Genomic DNA, 22,499 nt, shown 5'->3' with positions numbered 1-22,499 from the left:
TCATGTTCTTCTTGTTCACTGCAGGTTTCCGGCTTGTTGCACATAATGGAGATACAAACTGCAGAATAAAGGGTGATGGTCGAGTGCATCTTTGTGTTTATGTTCAGCGCGTGTTAACGTTCTTCCTCTTAAATGGATGAAAGCATGGTCAGACCATCACCTCTGCTCCGAGCTGCATCTTGCCGTTGCCGTAGCAACAATGTCTGTCAGGGTAGCAACACAGAGAAACGGTGAGACCATTAAAAAGGGAAATAAATAAATAAAATGTGTTCATTCCTGTGCCTGTCGTCTTTCTCAGTGGCAGCGGTTGGATCTAACTGTGCAGTGGGAAGACACCAGTGGTTCAGGTGACTGCAGCAAGCCTCACTGCCTGGACTGCGTGACACCAAGTGAAGTGCTGCTCTCTGCCTCTCTCCTCCTTCCTCTCTCAATTATTTTTAGCCGGGTTTCTCTCTATTGACCCAGATAGGACAAAAAAAGCATTGAATTAACCAAATTAATCACCATGGACATAACCGTTGAGGATCCTTCATTAGCTTTTATGCACAGTGTAACATATCCTTATCATGCCATGCAGCACTGAACCAGCTACTGTATAGAGTGCTGCAGGAATAAGTCCTGAAAGCACTTCCTGTTCCCTTGTCTTGTTGTCTATCTTTTTTTTTTCTTCTTTTTTTTTTTCTTAGATGCCTGAAATTAGGTCTGTGGTTCACGCAAACTTAAGAGAGTTTTAATTTGGGTTCTACAAGATTAAATACGTCAGAAAAATATCCCACTTGTATATTTCTTTTACGTTTCTTAAAAAAGGTGGTTGTCATCAAGTGGCAAAATAAGACTGCAGAGATTGTGTTTCATCACGCATTAATAGATGTTAGTGGTGGTGTCATTTATAGCCTAAAGTTAGCTTTTTTACTAATATCAATTATATTTAAGCTTAAAAAAATCATAAAAGTGGACTTTATTTGATGGACAAAACATTTAAGTACAGAGCTTATTTTCTCAAATAATGCCAACTGCGATTGGCTTTTTTGTTGAGGGAATCAGGGCCAGTGGTGGAAGAAGTATTCAGATCCTTTACTTCAGTAAAAGTACTAATACCACACTGTGAAATAACTCCACTACAAGTTAAAGTCCTGCATTAAATTCTTATTCAAGTAAAAGTATCAGCATTGAAATGAATTAAAATATCAAATGTAAAAGAATGTTATGCATAGTTTCCCCACTCAGATTATTATATTCCAAAAGTATTATTGATGCATTTATGTAAACAGAATTGTACTTTTTTCAAGGTAGGGCTCATTTTAACTACTTAATATACTGGTATGTGCTATAATTTACAAAAATGTGTAAATTGATAATGTTTTTCATGTTTAGTCTTGACCTGAGTAAAAAGTATAAATATTTGCCCTCTAAAATGTAGTGGAGTAGAATTTTAAAGCTAAATAAATGGAAATACTCAAGTAAAGTACAAGTGCCTCAAAATTCTACTTAAATACAGTACTGGAGTAAATGTACTTATTTTAATCCACCACTGATAACTTCCACATTGGCCTACATGATGTATTATCCCTGCTGCACTCTTTTGTACCGTCACCGTGATGACCTTCATGTTTGTATTCACAAATAAGGATAATTCATAGAAAACTCTTTCTTTTTCATGTGAAACAATGATGATTTGGCGTTAAAGTGTGTGTAAAATACATTTGAATCCCCACAGCTGGTGGTCAATAGTCTGCTGATTGATTGGTGCTGACAACCTGAAAACGCATAGCGACCGCTACACGGTCACATAAGCATTGCAGCAATGAAACAGCAGATAGACTGGAACCTGCTGTCGCATAACAGCATTGATCGCAGGCAGGCCTCGACGACACAGACATCTCAGCACGACAATGTGTGGACGAGATCAATAACATTCAACCTGCAGGTGGCACGGCCACTGGGGCCCTATACAGTATACGTGAGTGTGCTAATGCAGCAAAGGTAGTATCAAAATAATCAATGCTGATTCAGAATATGAAACAGAATACTATTTTATAAACCTGCTTTTAAACATGGTTACTTGCCATTTTAATTTTAATTGGACTGCATGGTCACAGATATGAATGTGTGCTATGAAGAAAAACAATGTTCAGCGGCCTAGAAGGTAGAGTGTGATGCAGTGATTATAATCATTGAGATAACTAACATCTAATTAAAATGAACCACTATGAAAAGGGTTTTTAGTCAAGTATTCCATTTATAAAGCACAGGAGATTTCCCAGAGGAGAACATTCCTTGGTCCACTTAACATCAGACAATTTACCACTTCACATGGAACGTCGCCATCAGACCATATGATTGTACCAAAGCATATGCTCACACACAAACACACACATATACCAAGGGCACAAAGCAGACACAGATGAATAAACACACTCACAGGCAAAGACACACACTATATCAACTGCTAACTCTCTGTCACTTGCTTATTGATGATGTAAAAATTGGATAAGTGCTGCAGAGGTCTCTATGAGGAGGCAGAGGGAAGAGCTCCAATCTCATTATTCAGCTGACCTCTGACCTCAGAGCAGTGGTAGACCCAAGGTAGTCTCCTAATGTGGTCTTATAAATAAACCTCAAGCACCTTTACCCCTTCACAATTCCCAGAATGCCTTTTTTTCATTATTCGGCAAACAATTCTTCATTTGCTTCATTTTGGTTACTCTCTCTTTTTCTTCATATTGGCTGAATATATATTGCTTCCTTAACTTGGCTCTCCACGTGTTTTGGGAAACATGATGTTTTTAGGCCAAACTTTTATTTTGCCAGTTTAGAAATATTGTTTTACGGATAAAGTGAGGTTAAAAATCTTTTTCTCTTCACCAGGCTGGATGAGCATGTGTCTGGCAAGCCACAGTGACATACAGCCCCATATATCACCATCACGTATTACTGCTGACAGTGAATGTTAACCTGTCAGCGAATCCCACATGCACACACACACACACAGCTAAAAACACACCTCATCCCTGCCCCCAACCATTCCCAGCCACTATTAAACCTGCACATAGACATACATAAAGCAGAGAATGGACGGATGGGATATAGAGGGTGATAACCATTACAATCACAGGACAATACTGCACAGTGCACACTGCAAAATACTGCACATTGCCCTTAAACCCCCACCCTTCCTGTCTCCCCATCCCCCGTCTCCTTCTTCTCACTCCTGTCCCTGTCGCCCCAGCTGGACCCCAAAATAAATCCCTCGAGTTTTTCCATCACGCAGATTTGAACTGACACACCTTGTTCAGAGTGTGTGAAATGAATGTCTTGTGGTTCTAGTTCTAGTAGACTTTTACCTCTTTGAGGTCTGTATTCTGCAGTATTTAAGTCTTGCTACAATACTTTCCAGTACATGCAGCCAATTGCAAATGTTACAGTATAAACAACAGTGTTTTCACTGAGCGAACATATGAGAGCCACATCACGGACAAATGTGAAAATGGTGTGTAATTTTCTCTGGCTGTTTGTTTTTCTACTGAGAGCTGCAATTACACTGCAAAAAGCAGACGTCCAATGGGCTGAGGTAATTAGCCGCTGCTAAACAGACTGTAACTTCATGGGGAAACAAAGGAATTAATTGCAATGGTTATCAATTAAACTACATCATGGCAAGAAAAGGAGCATTAGAGGTTCTCTTCTTTCTTTTAGAGCCGCTCCAACACCATGCTCCATGCTTCAACCCGATGTCTTTTTGTCTTTTAATCTGTTGTCCCATCTGCCATTGTGGCCGTTCCAATCCTCTACTGTTTTCTTAGCCAAACGCCATTTGGTTAGTAAGTTTATTTAGTTTTGATACGAGATATTGAAATTATATTTCAATCGCGGAACTCCGCCTTGGGAATATCTGCTTGTGTGTTTGTTTTAAGCAAAACTGAATCAAAACTTACCTGGTTCAGCAACCCAGGTGACCAAATTAAACAAAAGCCGGTTGGCAGCACCGTGGCAAAGCATAACAGAGAGAAACAGACAGGAGGAGAGAAAGAAAAAGAAAAAGAGAGAAGTCATATTCATCGTTATTCACTCTGTGTGTCCAGGTGTCTGGCTGGGAACAGAGGGACCCATAAGTCAATGTGCAACCCTGTCACAGCATTACAGCTAAATCAATGCCACTAGAGAGCGAACTGCTGCTGACTCTCATACACCGCTCTGGGACTTCTTCTCCATGTAGACCAATAGCATCGACGAGGAGGGAGACAAGATGTGTGCCTGTTAACAATCACTGTCAATACTGTGGTGGTTGGAGGAAGAGTAACATAAACTGGATCCTTACACATTTGGGTGAAAATTGAATTTGTGGTCATCCATGTTTCATTGTCCAGGAACAGGGAAATCATTTACAATTTGTTTTAAGTCAGTATCAACACAAAAACTTCAACTGCCATTTTTTATTCTGGCATCCGGATTGAGTAATTTTGTAGAAAGAGGCAACCTCCAATTCAGTGTAGCCAGTGTGGAACAGTCTTTAATCTGCATTCTTTCTAATGGCCAGCAGAGGGCAACTCCAATGGCTACAAAAAGTTTGTTATATAAAAAGTCTGATATATAAAAGTCTATGAGAAGTCTATGAGAAAATGACAAATAAAATTAGTTTATGGTCTCAATCATTAGTTTCAAGACTTCTTCGATCATGATGTTCATTTTTGAGTAAAGAGTAAAATACCTTATAAAGCAGGGTATGCTTTCGGGAGTGGCTACCTTATAATTGACAGTTAACAAAATATTATTGTAACATATTGGTGGCCTAAAAATCTGTTGTTCAGTGTTCAGTTATATTAAAAAACAACACTAAGAGGAGTTGACAAGTAATTTTGAATTATGGATGCAAATTGCTAACCAAGCTAGCTCGCCACAGCTAGCATTACCTGATAAGCTATGCTGATACTTTAACATCCTCCCTTCCCAGCTTGACCCTCTCTTCCAAATATATATGTCTGTTCTGTCTTAGTCAACTTTTCTTTTGTCACAATTAGCTTTTTTATGCTTCTCTCATGCTGAATTAGTTGACAAAAAATGTCTTGAGTTGAAGACAGCCCTATTCCTTAAATCAACGGGGGACGTCCTGGTGGCCACTTCACTTATGCAGTCTATGATTTACAGTGGCAAAAAAAGTCTGCTAAATGAATACTGGCAAATCTATGTGGTATGTTTCTGTGGGATTAAAGTGGTAAGCCAAGAAGAGTGTTAATTACTGTCTAAATCAATTAACCACATTATCATCATTAAATATTTAAAATCCTCATTCCTGGTGGAGACTTGAGGTAAACTGCTGTACAGTAGATGCGTTAATCCAGGAATTAGTCCAGCAGTGATAGGCCGTGATATTTAAAAACTCATGCACATACTGAACATCTGAGGACCTGAGAGAGCTTTGTCCCAGCTCCAGGAGCTTTCAATGAGATTTTAACACAATTGGTTACTGCTGTTTGGTGTCGGACTCATGGCCAAGGCTGAGATTTACTATGATATATTGGAGTGTGAAACTACTTTAGCCCATTCCCAGAGCCAAGGGTCCTGGCCATGTTTGAGAGAGCTGGGCTGATTGTTGCCAGAGGGAATTTGTCTGACATCCAATCTAGAGTTCATTAAACAGCAATCCCAGGAAACATGCTGCACATGCACATTGATACGCCCATGTACACACATACACACATGCACAGAAAACGTCCTCCACCAATATGCACAGAGATATACATTTGCTATGTGTGGCTGCCCTCATTGGCCTGCAGTGCTGGAGGTAGTTAAAGGGAGAGAGGGAAAGCCCCTCTTCTCTCACACCTCACCACAGTTCAGTAGGAGGAACATCTTATCTCACTACTGCAGAGAGACGGAGAATTAGGGAGGGAGGAAGATGGATGGTAGAGGGTAATGTGAGCAGGGTTTTGCAGGAGAAGGACATAAGGGATTGAGAGAGAGAGTGGGCAAAGAGAATAGCAGCGACAGAGAAAGAGAGAGTGGGAATATTTAATCAATCTCATTTCCATAACTTCCAGCCCTCAAAGAAGCAGCCTTTGTGGTCCCACTGATTAAAATTGTGTTGTTTTAGCCAAATTCAACATAAATATAACCATCAGCCCGACTACATTCACATTTCTCCCAAGAGAACACATCTCATAGCAGCAGCCAAGAAGCCTCTGCAAGATGCGACTGCCCCTAAAGTGCAACATGAAAACACTTCGACCCACCACATACTGTATGTGTACATTGATGTATTTCTTTCCCATTTAAATGCACATTTGTGTTCGAAAAGGAGTAGTGAATTGGTTCTATTCATCGCGAGCCGTGGTGTAAGCGTGCCCGATGCTATGAAGTCACTCCAGAATGGTCTCCTAGCAACTGTTGTCAGGGGCAACCAGCATTCTCTGCAGACAGCACAGCGAGCCTCGCAGAGAGAGACAGAGAAAGAGAGACAGAGAGAGAGAGAGAAAGACAGAGAGAGAGAGAGAGAGAGAGAGAGAGAGAGAGAGAGAGCGAGAGAGACAGCATGGTTGAGAGTTGACCATGGTTAAATTACCACTCGTGGTGTCTTTATGGCGTCAAAAAAATCTTTGCATCCCTGATTCAGACTCATCATCCGTCATCATGTGTCACTGCTCATATGATGGATTGTTGTTGCACACAGAGCCCTGTCTTTGCATGTTTAGCATCCTGATTTTTGTTTGTGGGCTCAAACGCCCACAGAAACAATGACCTATTTCTATGTTTCTGACACTTGCTGTATACTCATACATATGCCCAAAGCATGGCCAGACACTCAGTATTGCATGTACCAGTCCTGACACAACGCCCACCCACATTCACACACTGCCCTCTACTGCTGGTCCTCAAACAAAACATGAAGGTATTTTCTCAGTTCAAATAAAACATGATATGAGACTTAAACATTAAACCTTTGTTACAGTGGATAGCAAACAATTAGCATATTTTCAGCCAAAACGTTATTTTTGCTATCATATTTTTAAAAAAATGCATGCATAGCAGATGCAATAATAGGACAGATAAAGGAAATAGTTCAATCTGCTGCCTCTATAATGATAAGATCTGGACTGGAATCCCATCATTTACTGGAATATTAATACAGAAAAACACAATTTTATTTATCGCGTTCATCTCTTTGTTGTCCTGTATCTTTGATCTGACTATAATTGAATCCTTGTCCAAGGCTGTGGCGCTTACATGCATGCATTAACATGTCACTCAGATGCTGATGATTCTTCTTAGAGTGAAATTACCCTTCTGTTTCAGGATGTGATAAAGAAGCTGACAAAATTCAGCTGATAGGGAATGGCATCAACTGGCGTTCACTGTTATGAGCATGGACAGGAATGTGAATTATCTTTGCAACAAATCCCGCTTCAAGAAATGCCGTCACTGTAATATCTACACGAAAAACTTTAAGCTTGTTCAGATGTACAGTAATCCAGCATTCAAATATAGGTATTAGCTTTGTTACTCTGAACTACATCAAATACCTAATCCAGAAGTTGATATAGCTATAGGGGTATTTGCTGCAAATATTTCCATTTGAATGCAACAGTGAATTTGTTGAACAGCAGAAGGGATGGTGGAGAAAGTCTGGCAATATTAGTTTCCTAAAAAATATATTCCCAAAAAAGACATTTCTCATCAGAGCGCACAAGTCTGCATAGGAAGGTGGTTGAGATGAATGGGTGGATCAAACATACAAAATTGACCCAGGAGACAGCATTTCATGTCCCAAGTGACACCAATAGTCAATGCTGACTCATATTAACTTATGTAGATAAATTATCTTATGTAACAAACTTACTTATTTTCACTGGTGGATGAAGTATTCATATCCCTTAAGTAAAAGTACTAATACAACACTGAAATTACTCCACTTCAGGTAAAAGCCCTGCATTCAAAACTTACTTAAGTAAAAGTACAAAAAGCCAGCATCAAAATGTAATAAAAGTATCAAAAGTAAAAGTATTCGTTATGCAGAATGGCCTCACTCAGATTGTCATTTACATATATTCCAAATATATTATTGCATCATTATATTTGATGCATTTTTGTAAGTAGGATTTTCTCATTAAGGTAGGGCTCATTTTTACTACTTAATACATTTTGTGGTTTCATTTATAAAAATGTGTAATAATTTTAAATTGATCATTTTTATCATGTTAAATCTCGACCTGAAAAATAGCTAATGCTATCAGCTAAATGTAGCGGAGTAAAAAGTGCAATATTTACCTCCAAAATCTAGTGGAGTAGAAGTATAAAGTCACATAAATGGAAACACTAAAGTAAAGTACCGTTACCTCAGAACTGTACTCAAGTATAGTACTTGAGTAAATGTATTTGGTTACATTCCACCACTGCTTATTTGAACCAAAACCATGATCTTTTACTAAACCGCACCTTGTACAAATCTTCTTATCTAATATAATGGACAAAAGTCTACAACCTTATAGTTAAAAATCTGGAGGGCACACATCAGAGGGGGTGATGAAAATATACATGACAGAAAGTTAAATATAAGCGTGCACTTTGCTCTTGTGCTTAGTCCATACGCATTAGCAGCAGCAGTAGCCTAGAGGCAGAGGAAGCAGAGTTTTGATTCACAATGTCCAAAGGTTCCGGCTCTGGACTGGCCTGATAAATGCATGATGAAAGCAAAAGGGTAAAATGCTCTCTCATTTCTCATTAGCTGCTCCTGAGATGACCTTATGTGCAAGGAACTCCTGGTGGCTCAAGTAAAGCTGCTCAGTGGTCAGCACTAGAATTCTGTGGCTGCACTGGGCAGCTTCTACAGGAAATGGTGCCTTAAAAAAGCATACATGTCCAGTTCTTTATGCATAGATCATTGTTTAAAGAAAGAACAAAAAAGCAAAAATGCTCTGATTCATATATTTTCGTGGACTTTGGCTTATACAGTGATATTCTAGACTGGAGAGATGTGGCGTTTAAGCATTACTCATATAGGATGCTAAGGCTGGCGTGTGCCTGTTGGATAATATATGCCTGCCTGTTGGGTAATATATTATGCATTAGAGAGATTAGTCCTGCTAAAGTCGTGTAATGCTTAAACTCAGCTGGTTTAGATATCAGTTATCAAGTGTGTGTGTGTGTGTGTGTGTGTGTGTGTGCGCGCGCACGTGTGTGTGTGTGTGTGTGTGTGTGTGTGTACAAATATGAACAGACTCATGGGGAGATGCCATTTACAGCAACATGCTGCAGAGAAGTTTCCACCATTGACCTTCCTGCTCCCTGACCTGCACATAACTGCAGGGGTAGCACGTTTTAACTAAGCAGCTGTGCTCGCTCCACCTGAAGAAATGCCATTCAAAGGACAAGACACAACATGCAATCCAGCTACATCCCCAAGGGATCCAATAAGCCTGACAAAATACATGGAGCATCATTAAAAGCATAAATAAGCCCACTTTAGTCTTTCCTTAAGCAAGACTTTGATTGGATCTGATTCAAGGGTCTTTGTCTCCCTCTAGAGGCAGACAAGAGAAGCTACAATAAACCCTTTACTGCATGTGTCCTGCTCTTTCATCATCTTCCTCCAGTCACTGCTCCACGCTAGTGAATCATCTGTAAAATGTGGGTGGTTATGATATCCCCCTACTTTTCTAAATCCTGTCAAAGCTTTGCTATCCTATTCCAAAGTGGATCCACTTCTATATTTAAAACCACCATTCCTCCTGATATACAGCCATCCAACACTCATAAACAGCTCAGTTATCATAAATACACACAAATAAAGTGAGTCACCTCACATCATTGTAATTGCTACTTTGTATGTATAACTATCTTATGCATATATGGTTACTTTTTACCTTGTTATCCGTACAATTTATTTGATCTTTTATGCATTCAGATTTATTCATTTCAGCCCTGCAATTATAGGTTATTTGTCAAAAATGTTTAAGAGCAATTACTTTGATAATCGCTTCATCATTTATGGAATTTGTTTAAACAAAAAAAAATCTCTTTCGTCATCTCTGGTGCCACTTTGTCCATTTTTCTGATTTCAAAATGCTTTGCAGTAAGCTGTTTCTAGGACAACCAAGGTCACACGTTTGTCTCTAGAAATAAAAAACCCTACAAAAGAGATGCTGCAAAGTGTCAGTCCCTGACCTAGACCAAAGTCTCTGCTGATTCAGGCAGCTCCCTGAGTGGTTGATGTGATCTTTATAATAAAAAAAAGCAATGCCACAAATGAACTTGAAAAAATTACACTGTTTATTTTGACTCCATACATTATGAAGAAATAGGTGAGACAATGGCAGTTGCTTACATTAAGTCACTTGTTTCAGAAACCATGCTGCTTCCTGTTGCAACATGCAACAGGAAGTGGCATGTTTGAGAGTGTGCCGTTTATACCTGCACATTCTCATTCTCCCTTATGAGTCAACTCTCTACAGCACAAACAGATCAACGTTCCCACCCACCGTGTCTTTATTTTTTTACTGAATATTTTAGTCAACAGGTATATGATAGTTTAGGACAATTGTTTTTCAATGGTGAAAAATGTGTTAGCTGTACACCTCATTACATAATAAACACTCACCTCTATTTGCAAGAAGGTGTAGAAACTGCAGAAAACACAAATGCTATTACACCATTATTCTGCATAATAAATGCTGTAAAGTCATCTGTGTTCCAGTCCTTTTTTCATTTGTAGTTGTGCAGGTTGTTTTTCTAAATCTGGCCTGTCTCACTTAAAATAAACGGAACGGAAAAATATTCTTTTAGTCTCATAAATATGCACAAGTTCACGACACAGGTTTGTGTGTTTTTAATTTTATCTTATGTGCGTCTTTGCCAATTATAAATATAACAAGGAATTATTAGTGACTCTCAGGTAATCCTGATATACAGTGGAACCCTGGTTCAGAAGAAGGTAAAGATAAAAGGTGTGAAGGGGGATTAAAACAAAGCCGTTCTATCTACTTCTCATTTTGATCAGGAAAAATAAGTTAATTTATTTTTCATCTTTTTAGTGAAGCTTAAATACTGAAATCATGGAAAGGCTCCTGTAAGTGCTGCTAACAAGACAGCTCTTCATTATGACAAGGACCTGTTCTGTGTTAACTCACTCCATATGGACGACAATAGGCCCCACTGGGACCTGTGTCAACCAGAGTGTGAAACCTCAGAAGCGTGTGTACTTCACACACAAAAACATATACACACCCATACACACATGCATACATTCACAGCAAAAGAAATACACACAAGGGGAGAGAAAGTGAACTTGGAAGCAAATAGAGATTGGTCTTTCTACTCAGACATCTGCTCGGTCCCAGAGACAGATGGTGAGCCAATCAGACCGCCTGGTGCCTCTGCTACTCTCCGCCTCCCATGCCGCCCTGCTGCCCCTCCCCAAACCAGCATCCTGGCACAAATGCAAATGTGACACTGCCTTTGCCCTGGAAAATTATGCATGTATTCATTACATTAAGACTAGCATGCTGCAAATAAGCAGAAAATCAATTATGTCAATCCAGCCCACAACTCTTTTTGCTACCCAAATTCACAACAAATACGTTCGCAGACATTTCATAACCAAGAGATCCACAACCAGACACAGAAAGCAGTAGACAGAGAACTGACCTCCTCCTCTGCTGTTAAATGCAGTGCCTCTATACCATACCCAGAGGCTTGCCTCAGATTCATGATTGATTAAACTGGAATGCACTGATCGTATTGTGTTTTGATGCTGCAACACCAAGCAGAAAACCCTCATTTATTTCCCCTGAAAGGTTTATATCCACGGCCATTTGACCTTCTTAAGGGGGAAGCCGTCAGGTAAATGTTGTACGTGCGCTTTGCTGTTAGCAATATCCTGCCAGCCAGGATGGGAATCTCCGAAAGCCGGTGCAGAATCTCATCTAAACATTTCTGTCTGCCGTTCTGGAAGCATTGATTGACTGCACCATATAGTAGGTCATGTGTGAGTACATGGGTAGTGTATAAATATAGAAGTATGTGTGGGCGAGAAGGACAGAAATATCTTTCTGCTTGTGCTGCTGTTCAATCAATAGAATGGCATGAATCTTACAGTGAATGCAAAAGCAAATTTCAGCATACGTTTATGCACAACCTCATACACCACATCGACCCAAGCTTCGCATAATTAGTGAGACATGTTTCAAATGAGCAATTTCAACGAATGTCAATGCACTTGCAGAGGTAGCCATAAAAGAGATGGAGATCCCTAACAAACATGAAGATGAAGGCAGAGAGACAGAGCACAGGGAGTCATGGCAGGCTTTGATGAGCATCTGCCATGGTACACACGCTGGGTCACGTCCTGCCGTTTCATTAACCCCTTCCTCTCATCACCTACACAAGATAAGCTCAATTGAGAACCTGGCTCACAGCCGGTTGGCTATTAGATGCATAAGGAACGCTGTTACACTCCACTGAGAGCCTGCCGCATGTATTAACATGCAGGAAGGGTTGCACTGCGCACACACACTCTGCAAACACTTCACATATTCACACCTGAGACCTTCCCCTGGCTACACACACACACACACACACACACACACACATACAAAATGACCACAGCTGAGCGAGCAGATACTCTGGTGAAGTCAATTAGAATCGAGACGCCTTCACCTCTGCAGCTCATCAATAGTCCTTAAACAGGCTGCAGTGTAAACAGCTCAGAAGATTTAATGGTATGCTGTTGTCTCCCTTGTACACACACATGCACACACACACACACACACACACACACACACACACACACACACACTAACCCTTATACATTTATGCATGTGGTGAGAGGTGAAAACTGTAACTCTCTCTTGCTCTTCCTCTTAATTGCTCTCTTTTCTCTCATTTACATGGTTACTCTTCATTTTACTTGGGAAAAAGTGAAATTCTTAGCAACTTAGTAAATCAAATCAAGCAAAAAACTACTGTTCAACATCTGCAATGAACAAAGGTTTACAACCAAATCCAGTCTTAAGCAAAATGTCTTGATGATACCCCTTGGATGTTGGACAGGTCAATCAATACTGTGATCATGGACAACTTTCAAAGCTGGACATTAGAGAATCAAAGCTCCAATCAATATCAAAGCTGAACGGTGTCCATGACTTTGTGGACTCAGCAAATTGTTTTACATTCAACCTTAAAGCAACTAATTATGTAATAACATCAATCTACCAAAATTAACCTACAGTAATCAAAGTTTTTATGGTGACATTAAATCATATGGCTACATAGAATATCGTTTATAACCCATAAAGAACTATCAGCATGTCATATGTTTTAGTGTCAATTCTCTCATCAGCCCTGTTTCCAGCAGCAGCAGGCAGATGTTTTTGACGAACAAGCTCAATGAATTAACCATATGTTACCAGGCAGACAGAGTAAACATGGAAGTTGAGCATCTCAAGAGTTTGGAAGAGAGCAAACTAGAGCTGATAAGACAAAAAAAAAAAAAAAAACCCCATCACACTTACATTTTCCAGGTAGTTTTCACTCCTGTGATCATAATGGTAATTTCTGCTGACATGTTAGCCACAACAACTTTATTTGCGACTTAATAAGCTGTCAACAGCCCAGTCATCCATATCAAACTAAATTGGCATTTACGTATCATCCCTTAGGCTGAGTGTGCAAAGAAGGGTCCTACGGTGGTTTTTAGTTGGATTTTAAGTTATTATCAGCCCATTCAAAGGACTGCTCCACTTTCTAGTGGGTACAGCAGGCTACGTTTTTACCTGCCTATATTTATCGCTGTTTTCTTACATTTTACTTTCACTTTCGTTTAGGTTTAGGCACTGAAAAACGCTGAAGTTCGGCCTCGTTCATTTTTTATTACGGAGGGGCGTCACTAGGTGCAGACAAGTTGCAGACACTACAAATATTTTTTGGAGCATCAAAGATAGTTGGTGACATGCACTCAGTCACACACATTGCACCGAGCAATTAAAATAATACAAAAACATGAACATACAACACCAATTTGATGGATTTGTTGAGCTTCAAGGCTTAATTCCTGCCAATTTTCTACACACCAAAATTAAGCTTAAAGTTAAGCTTTTTAGGATTTAAATAATATTACATCCCACAACAGATTTGTACCGTATTCATAGCCCATCTGAAAACACACCAGTACATCAATATTCATGTTTATCACACAGCAAAACAGTCAAGTGTGGCCTATTTATTTAAATAGCACTGTTCATTTCATTGTCTTAGGAGAAACTGCAGATTGAACACAACCAGCATGATGAGGTGTGGCATTTTTTTCCTCTTGTAAAGTTGAAGTGTTTCTTTCCCCCTGCAGCAACTACAGAGCTTTTGTTCGCTGACATCAGCAGAACCAGCTCCTAACATCACTCAACCATGACTGTTCTGCAGTCAGACTGCAGCTTTAGGGAATTGATTAACTGGAAAATTATTCAATTTATTTATTTATTATCATGTCCAGATAAGCAAAAAGGGTAGTTAGGAGAAGGAAGAAACACTGGACTTTGTACAAAGACATAAAGTGGCAGATAGTGAGACAACATCGATATAACAAAAAATAGATAATGATATGCCATCTGTGCCTCTCTCTCTCATTCATTGTAATCGCTCATAAGAGGTAGAAGTCTATTTAGGATACAAACTGGTTCAGCAGGAGAATCTTAAGTTTAGTTTCACTTTTGGCAGTGACATAGAAGTGTATGTTTTGTTTTCATAAGTAGGTGTGAATTGTGGTTAGTTTTAAATGTAACTCCATAGCATTTGATGGTGCAGCTGAGAGATAATGAATTGCAATCTACTGTACTGTATATATTTGCTTGATCCAATCAGATACATCAAAAGTACCAAACACTTTTCCCCAGGTACATGCAGAAATACACACTCAAACAAAATGTTATTTGCCTTCCCCCCTCTGCCATTGTTACAGGGCAGTAATCAATTATCTCAGTATGATGTCATTCTGCTAACCCTCCCCCATACTGTTCAGCCCTCCTCTGTTTGCACACTGGCTGCTCTATCGTAGAGTGCATCAGATCAAGAATGGAAACGATGATGATAATCTCACATTAAAAAAAAATCTCCAAACACTAAGTATAACTCATGTCTCTGGACTATAATGTATATCTTTATATGTCTAGTGATAAGCTCTTGACAACATAAACTATTGTACATTGCAATTAAGTCACATGTATACACACACAGTCAGTGCATAACGTCATAGAGCAGTGATTTGATTAGCTCTGAATGAATCCTCTGAGTTGATCACACTGAGTCATCTGGTCTCCATCATCAGTGACAGGATAATTGAATGAGGTACAGTAATAAAGAGACATGGACGCCAACATGAAGGGCAGCGATAGGTCTTTGGCTGAGTCTCAATGCCCCCCCTAAGGCCCTAAGCCCTGAACCCTCAGGGACCTAACTGACGTCACCTGGAAGTGACGGGGTGAAAGAGTACAAATAAGAATATAACAGCATTTTTTAGCAACAGAAAATGTTACTTTGCAATGCCAAAACTTTTTCAGAAACCTTTATTTGCCAAATATACATACATGGTACACAGGAATTTGACAATTAGAATTTAGTGATGATCAATTAACCTGTTTTTTTTGTTTTTTTCAGAGCAGCATATTGAATCAAGTAGTTGCTGACGAACAAGACGGACCTGTATTCACTACAGTGAGAGAGGACAGGGACTGTGACATGGCGGCAAGAGCAAAGTCCGGGGAGTCGCGCTGTTTATCAACAACAGATGGTGAAACCAGGAGCATGCACTGTAAAAAAAGATGAACAATAGCTATCAATAAAATTGAGGCAACAGATTGCATGCAATTTTATTTATTAAATCTAACTACGTTACAAGTTGAGTTAATAACAACTCAACAGGAAGTGCCTGTCATTTAAAAATGGACTAATTCTATTGTGTTGGATTCAATCAAAATTCTCTTGATTTAGAATTACATTCATATAAAGATTCTATTTAATGTGATCAAAATAAGTAGATTCTATCTCAAACATTTTTATATTAAAGTAACTTAAACAACTGCCTCAAAATTAAGGACGCATTTATATTTAATACATTTTTATGAAATATATTAAGTAAAATGAAATGACTACAGAATTATTTATTACAGTGTGTTATGATGAAGATGGAAATAAGGGCAGCAGCACAGAAGAGGGGGATGCTGGGAGATCAGACCAACTCAACCAGTTTTTAACAGGTTTGATACTCCAGCTCCCACAGCCCCCCACCACATCACCAAGTATCAGTTGGGCAGAGAGCTGAGGAGGCTTTGTCCAAGGAAAGCAACGGACCCAGATGAAAAGGGCTCAAAATGTCCATTAGAGAGCCCGTAAGCACCTAAAAATGTATAAGTGGGACAGCCTTAACCCTTAATAGGGCACTCATTAAAATACTTGCAAATTCCAAATTTCAACCCTAGAGAATATTGGAGGATATTACATACAGCCAGAATGTGTAAAAAAAAAAACAGACGGACACGGGGGAGGGAGTTAATATTTTGAGAAAAATAGTTTACGAGATTAAGGTGTCAAATCTACAAGGAAAAATGTGCAGATTTATGAGATTTAAAGTGGTGAATCTGCAAGAATTTTTTTTTTCTCCCATTTTTGTCTCGTAAATCTGCGATTTTTTCGAGCAGATTTGCCACTTTAAATCTCTTAAATCTGCACATTTTTTTCTTGTAGGTTTGGCACTTTAATCTAGTAAATTTGCAACTCCCCCCCCCCGATTTGTATTTGTATTTTTATTCATACTTGGCCTTAATATGCCATCATAGTCAAGTACAAGTCCATGTGGTTCCACGACCACACAGAGAGACACGGGGACCCCATTTTCATATTCACTGAAGTTACCAAATATAGTTCTTCGCCCGATAAAGGGTTAAGCCCTCTCACACTTACAGTGAACACACCTTAAAGTCCATGAGTCCCTGCATATGGAATATGGATATTGAGATTCAGCCTTTGCTTCTGGGTTACTTCCCTTTCTGAGTGGTTTGTTCCTGCATGCTTGCCCAAGTGTAAATAACACCACCATCATCAGGTTATCAACACGACTTTACAATGGGCAAGGTTCAAGCCGCACATATGGTGTAATATGTACTTTGGCAGTTGACATCATATACCACACCAGAGCAGTTTCACTTTCAGTTACAGACAGTAGAGCTCTAACATGCTACACTGCTGTATCACTGAGGAAAAGTGAAGTTGAGAGCTACTGTACCCTCGCTCCATGCAGAGCAGAACCCTCCAGCAGTATAAAGATAATCCACTTAGCGTCTGTGTGTGTCAAGATACCAACTTGCCCTGCTTTCTCTCAGCTGTATTTGCTGGGCCCAGTGTAACAGATAGCAAGATGCATATTGATCAAGTGCCCCTGCTTACGGAAAAAGACAGAACAAGAGATCCACAAAATTAAAACAAGATGAGCCAGAGCAGAACATTAAGGTAAACTGTTGTGTTCTAATTTTTTATTTATTTATTTATTTTTGACAGCCTCATCTCCGTCACCAATTATGAGTCCATGTGACACTTTATCAGCATGTGTTTAATTTATGGTAAATTCTGGATTAGCTGCATCAGTAAAAGCCCATTGACTGAAGCCTGAAGTTGGATTTAGTCTGTAAGCATTGCTGTTATTTACCCCCTATTCTCATCAAACTACAGGTTTAAAGTACCTCTTTATAAAACCCATATTTTTCTCTTCTCTGGGCCATGAAGAGCGGAGCTAATCGGCTCAGTGATGAGCATGGTGGCAAAGACTGTAGCTGCTCCAGTTCTGATTTTAAGTACAAAAGGAATCCTGCAATCAAGAGCACACACATTAGTAACTTGAACCACTTGTATGTAATCACACATGTCCATGATTTATAATAGGCGTCAGCCTTGTGCAGAAGTCACATATTTCAGTTTAGGTCAGAGATAAAGCCATAGTAGACATGTAAAATTCTCTTGATAGAGATCTCAGGAGTAAAACTAAAGCACATCCCATTGAGGTCAAATGATAGCATCTAGTTTGTGATCCCTTCCAATATCAGATGACAGCATGTCTCTGTGGGTCTTAGCTGGAGACAGACTTGCTATTGATCACTTCATCCACTAAAACAGAAACCCACCAGAGCAGTCAGACAGAGAGAGATGCTTTGTCTGTTCATTTTGATACAACCAGCTTGAAAACACCCCCTTTGCTGGATATACTCTATACAAAACATTCCCTATTTTAATTAATCTGTGAAAATGAAGTGCAATAATAACAAGACTCATTTATCAAATTCTCTTAAAATTCTCAAAATTAGGATACTAGCCACAATCCTCATACAATAGTGTCCACCTCTTGTCTCTATGACAGACATGAGATCACTCGGTTTTATAGCCATGGTACTGTAAATCTGGGCCAATCACATTAGTTCCAGACCAATAAAGCCTATAGAAACCTAAAACACAATTTACAGAATGTATTTATTTTATTTGTATAAGTCATAACGGATACACAGAACAAAACAAGAAATTGCCTTTTTTTCTGCTGAATGAGGTTGCTTCCTGCTAAACTGTGAGCTTGGTGAGTGACTGTGTCTGTATCCCAAAGTCAAGGATCCTTCCTTGGTGGGATCCTTCCTTCGAAGTCGGGTCCTTCAGAGACGAGGCCAGAGTCCTTCCTTTCACTGTCATAACACATAAGTGGAACAGCCTTCCAAGTGTGCAGGTGTGCATCATTGCGTAATTGGTCGTCCTGTTTAAATTCAGCGCCGTAATTTCTAAACCAGTGCACGACATGGATGTGGCTTTGGCATCAGCACTCTGACACATATTTGTGGAAATGGAAGAAGAACCTTTAAGGTTGAATCTCCACGATTTAGCAAAAAAAAAAAAAAGCCACAAAGTGGATTAATCCTAAATATTTCACTGATTTTTACAAATAACAGTTATTGAAAAATAACAATAACGGATAATAGCGGACTGTCGGTCTGTTAACGCAATAAACAAATGTATAACTTTCTGAATGGCATAGCTACGTATACTTTGCACATAGTACATCATCATCTGACACATATATATTCATATGAATGAACAATTATTAACTTTAGCCGACTGAGACGCATCAATTAACTCAACTGGCAATATATCAAGATAATGTTTATTATCTTTGAGCTACATATTCTGACATTTGTTTGTGCATATGTTTTGATTGACTTTGAACACAAGTTTTGTAAGTTATGTGATAACAAATATTCAGTGTAAACTGAAAATACTTAAAATTTTTAATTCATATTGCACTGCCGGCGTCGCTGTTTCTTAGCTCGCAGCTTTTAAATCTCCCTGTAGACCGGTGTGCGCAAGGCTTTTTGGGTACTCGGGGCGCACAGAGGATACACACATGCATCCTTGGAATTTGGGCAAAAGGAAGGACTCTGTCCTCCGGAGGATCCTGGACATTTGGACGGTCCTTCGGCGGATGTCGATGCCGTAGTATCCTTCAAATTTCAGCCGTTTAAGGATCCTTCCTTGACATTGGGATACAGCATGTGTGTCCCACTAACCATACTACCATACTATTTAGTATGCCAGAAAAAGATTTAGTATGTCCCAGTGCATAAGCGGCATTCTACATGACATACTATTATTTTTACTTTTAGTATGGTCTCCAACTGCCCTCATAAAGTATTTACTGTTGCATGCAGCATACATTTAATTGGGACATACTACTTCATCAAAACATGGTGCCCTGAACTTTGAACCACTGGCTCATATATATGCTGTGCAGAGGATTATGGGTAAGAATAGCTAGAAAAGCATGCTGGCTTATATTCTGCAAATTGTGACTGGAGTGGGACATTCTATTACTTTTGCTATACTGTATTTGACATACCATGTATTGTTACATACTAAATCTTTTTTTCTGACATCTATCTGTCTATCTAGCTATCTATGAAAACGATTTGTGTGAATGTTTGATGTAGATTATTTGTTGTGCTGTCAGTGCAAATTATGTTTATTGAAGCAGCTCCCGTAATTACTGCAGGAGATAATCACTTATTCACCTGAAATATTAATACACACAGAGGCAGGAAGCATGATCAATATTAATCTTGGCACACACACAAAACATACACGCACACACATGCACTGCATAAACTCCCATTAATAATTAAGATAGGTTCAAGCTCTAAACTTGTCAGCCTGAATACAAATGCCATGGATTTTGTGAACAAACCATTGAGCTATGAAATTAGTTATCCAATGTCAATCTTGTTCAGCCTGTATTTAAAGGAAAATTAAATGTAGACCAGATTTCAGCAATGTTAATTCTTAACCTTGGTGAGCTCAAGAGCCATGAATAAATCTCTGTCAAAGAAAACATAAAAAATGATGTCCGTATTAAAGTGTGCCAACTGGTGAACTGGTGGCTCTGATGGTAAAAAAAAAAATGCATATGTTTGGCTATAATCTGACATGGAAGAAGTGATGGTGAAAAGTTGTGACAGTAAGCTAGTTTTCCTGTGTGAGCCGGGGTGACAGACAGAATATCTGGGGTGGCAGCACTGTCTGTCAGCTGTGACAGTAAGAGCACTTGTAAGGGAACGCCCTCTATGCTAATGCTTACATATGCAGAGGTAGTGTAAAATGGAGTCAAGGGACACCAATTGTCTGCTGACAGATGAACCCAGTCTTGGCTGCTATTTTGGAGGGACAATTGTAAAGGTGATAATATGATAATATTTTTCATACTGTACCACTTTCTGTGGAAATAAAATCCCACTTCTTCCTTCATCTCCTTGTATTCCAGCCCTCATCACTCACACTTCCTTTTTCACCTCCCTCCCTTTGCCCTGTCCATCATCTCATCCCACCCTGCTCATTTCACTGCTGCCTCTCCCCCGAGTGAGGTGCATGGCCTATCGCCATAGTAACAGACAGCCATGACAGGTGGAGATAGCAGGTAGTGCGGCGATGCATGACTCCCCCTGGGACTGCAGAATGCCAACACTATAGAATGAGAATAAGCAGAACAAGCGCTCTTATACAAAGTCAGCCTGCATACAGGGTGTACTTTCAATTCGTTGAAGCTTATCATAAGAGGGGTCCATGCTTATCTGTATTCTACACATGCAGCATAGTCACACTGCCATTGTTCCACTATGCGACCGGACAGAGGGGAGAGAGGAGTTCAATGGATTTACGCATGTTGTGTTTCTATTTCATCGTTCTCTATGGCCAGATCTGAACCAGGCCAAGCCAAGCCAATCTGTTTCATGTCAGTGAGAGACTGGATTCTACACTAACAAGACCCTTCAAATCCTCTGCCATGGGCTGCAGAAAAGCTATTTTCTCCATAGTGTGTAATTTAATTGATTGAGGTTGAAGATGCTAATCACACACACACACACACACAAAGCACACCCCCTTTAGCAACTTATGTATATGCACTGCAGACACGCACAAATGCTATTTCCACACCCATATGATAAGATTTATTAAATGACACCTGTCTCTGACATGCAAAGACACCCTGTTCAGCTCCGCATCTCAATGCCTGCAGCAGTCTGTGAGGGATTTTTCCCACACTTCACCACTGCAGTGACCGAACACGTGGAGGAGTTAGACAAAAGCCAGAGTTTTCTGAGTTGGATGCAAAAGACAGCCGTTTCTTTGGTACAAAAAGCGGCTTTAGAGCCTCGCTGGGAAGTTATTAGAGGATTTCAGGCTTATAGATGGTAGTAAAGGGGAGGAGAAAACAAGAAAGCATCCCTTTTAATGAGATGACAGCTCACCTCCTGCATTAGTGGCATGAGTGTTTTCCATAAGGAGAGAATGATGAGAAAAAGCCACAGCAGAGAAAGACACAAACAAAGACAGACAGTAGACAGCGCCGGCAATACTATACCCCTCCGAGACTCACCATGAGCAAACACACGGCTGATTCAGGCATGAGTTGGACAGCCATGATGGGATCCTCCTATAGATTCTAGTGAAAAGGGAGCTTTGCCAATTTCCTGGAGGCACGCTCTTCGTTATCCTCTTCTTCTCTTATTCTGTGTCTTCACTCAGGAAGCAAGCTCACCGCTGTCCAGATGAAGACTGGCCCTCCCACTCTGTGTCCTTAACCACCTCCTTGTGTCTCTCAGTCAGTGCTGCAGACAGCCTCTGGTCTCTAATTGTAATGCCACAGTCCCTGGAGAGCCTGTGACTCCCCAGTCTCTCTGCGACTCTTCAGACTGAGCAAAAGGCAATCCTCCTTCTTCCAGTTCTTTGATCTGAGAGCAGAGCAGACCCCCCCACCCCTCCTTTCACTTTTAAAACACTCCCCGCAGACCCTACGCCCACCTCCCCCAAACCCCTGTGACTCGGGCGCCTCTTGCTAAATGCTCCCCTCCCTCTATTGCTGCCTTCTGCCTCCCTTTTTCAGTCTACTCCCCTCACAACACAAAGCACATCCAGGCGTGCACGTGGGTTATATTCTCTTT

The 22,499-nt window shown here is 39.9% G+C and overlaps 1 protein-coding gene across 1 annotated transcript in view; it reads right to left on the bottom strand.

Moving 5' to 3' along the window:
• Positions 1-22,253, bottom strand: part of frmd4a (FERM domain containing 4A) — a 113,332-nt gene extending 91,079 nt beyond the window's left edge. The window contains exon 1 of the mRNA XM_059334557.1: positions 21,935-22,253. Coding sequence (XP_059190540.1) covers positions 21,935-21,979 — 45 coding nt within the window. The 5' untranslated portion in view covers positions 21,980-22,253. The remainder of the gene's footprint in view (positions 1-21,934) is intronic.
• Positions 22,254-22,499: the final 246 nt, after the last annotated feature.

This window comes from Centropristis striata, chromosome 6 (assembly GCF_030273125.1).
Source record: "Centropristis striata isolate RG_2023a ecotype Rhode Island chromosome 6, C.striata_1.0, whole genome shotgun sequence".
Lineage (NCBI taxonomy): Eukaryota > Metazoa > Chordata > Actinopteri > Perciformes > Serranidae > Centropristis > Centropristis striata.
Note: the sequence above shows the minus strand (reverse complement) of the source record. Positions and strands in the feature narration are given on the sequence as shown.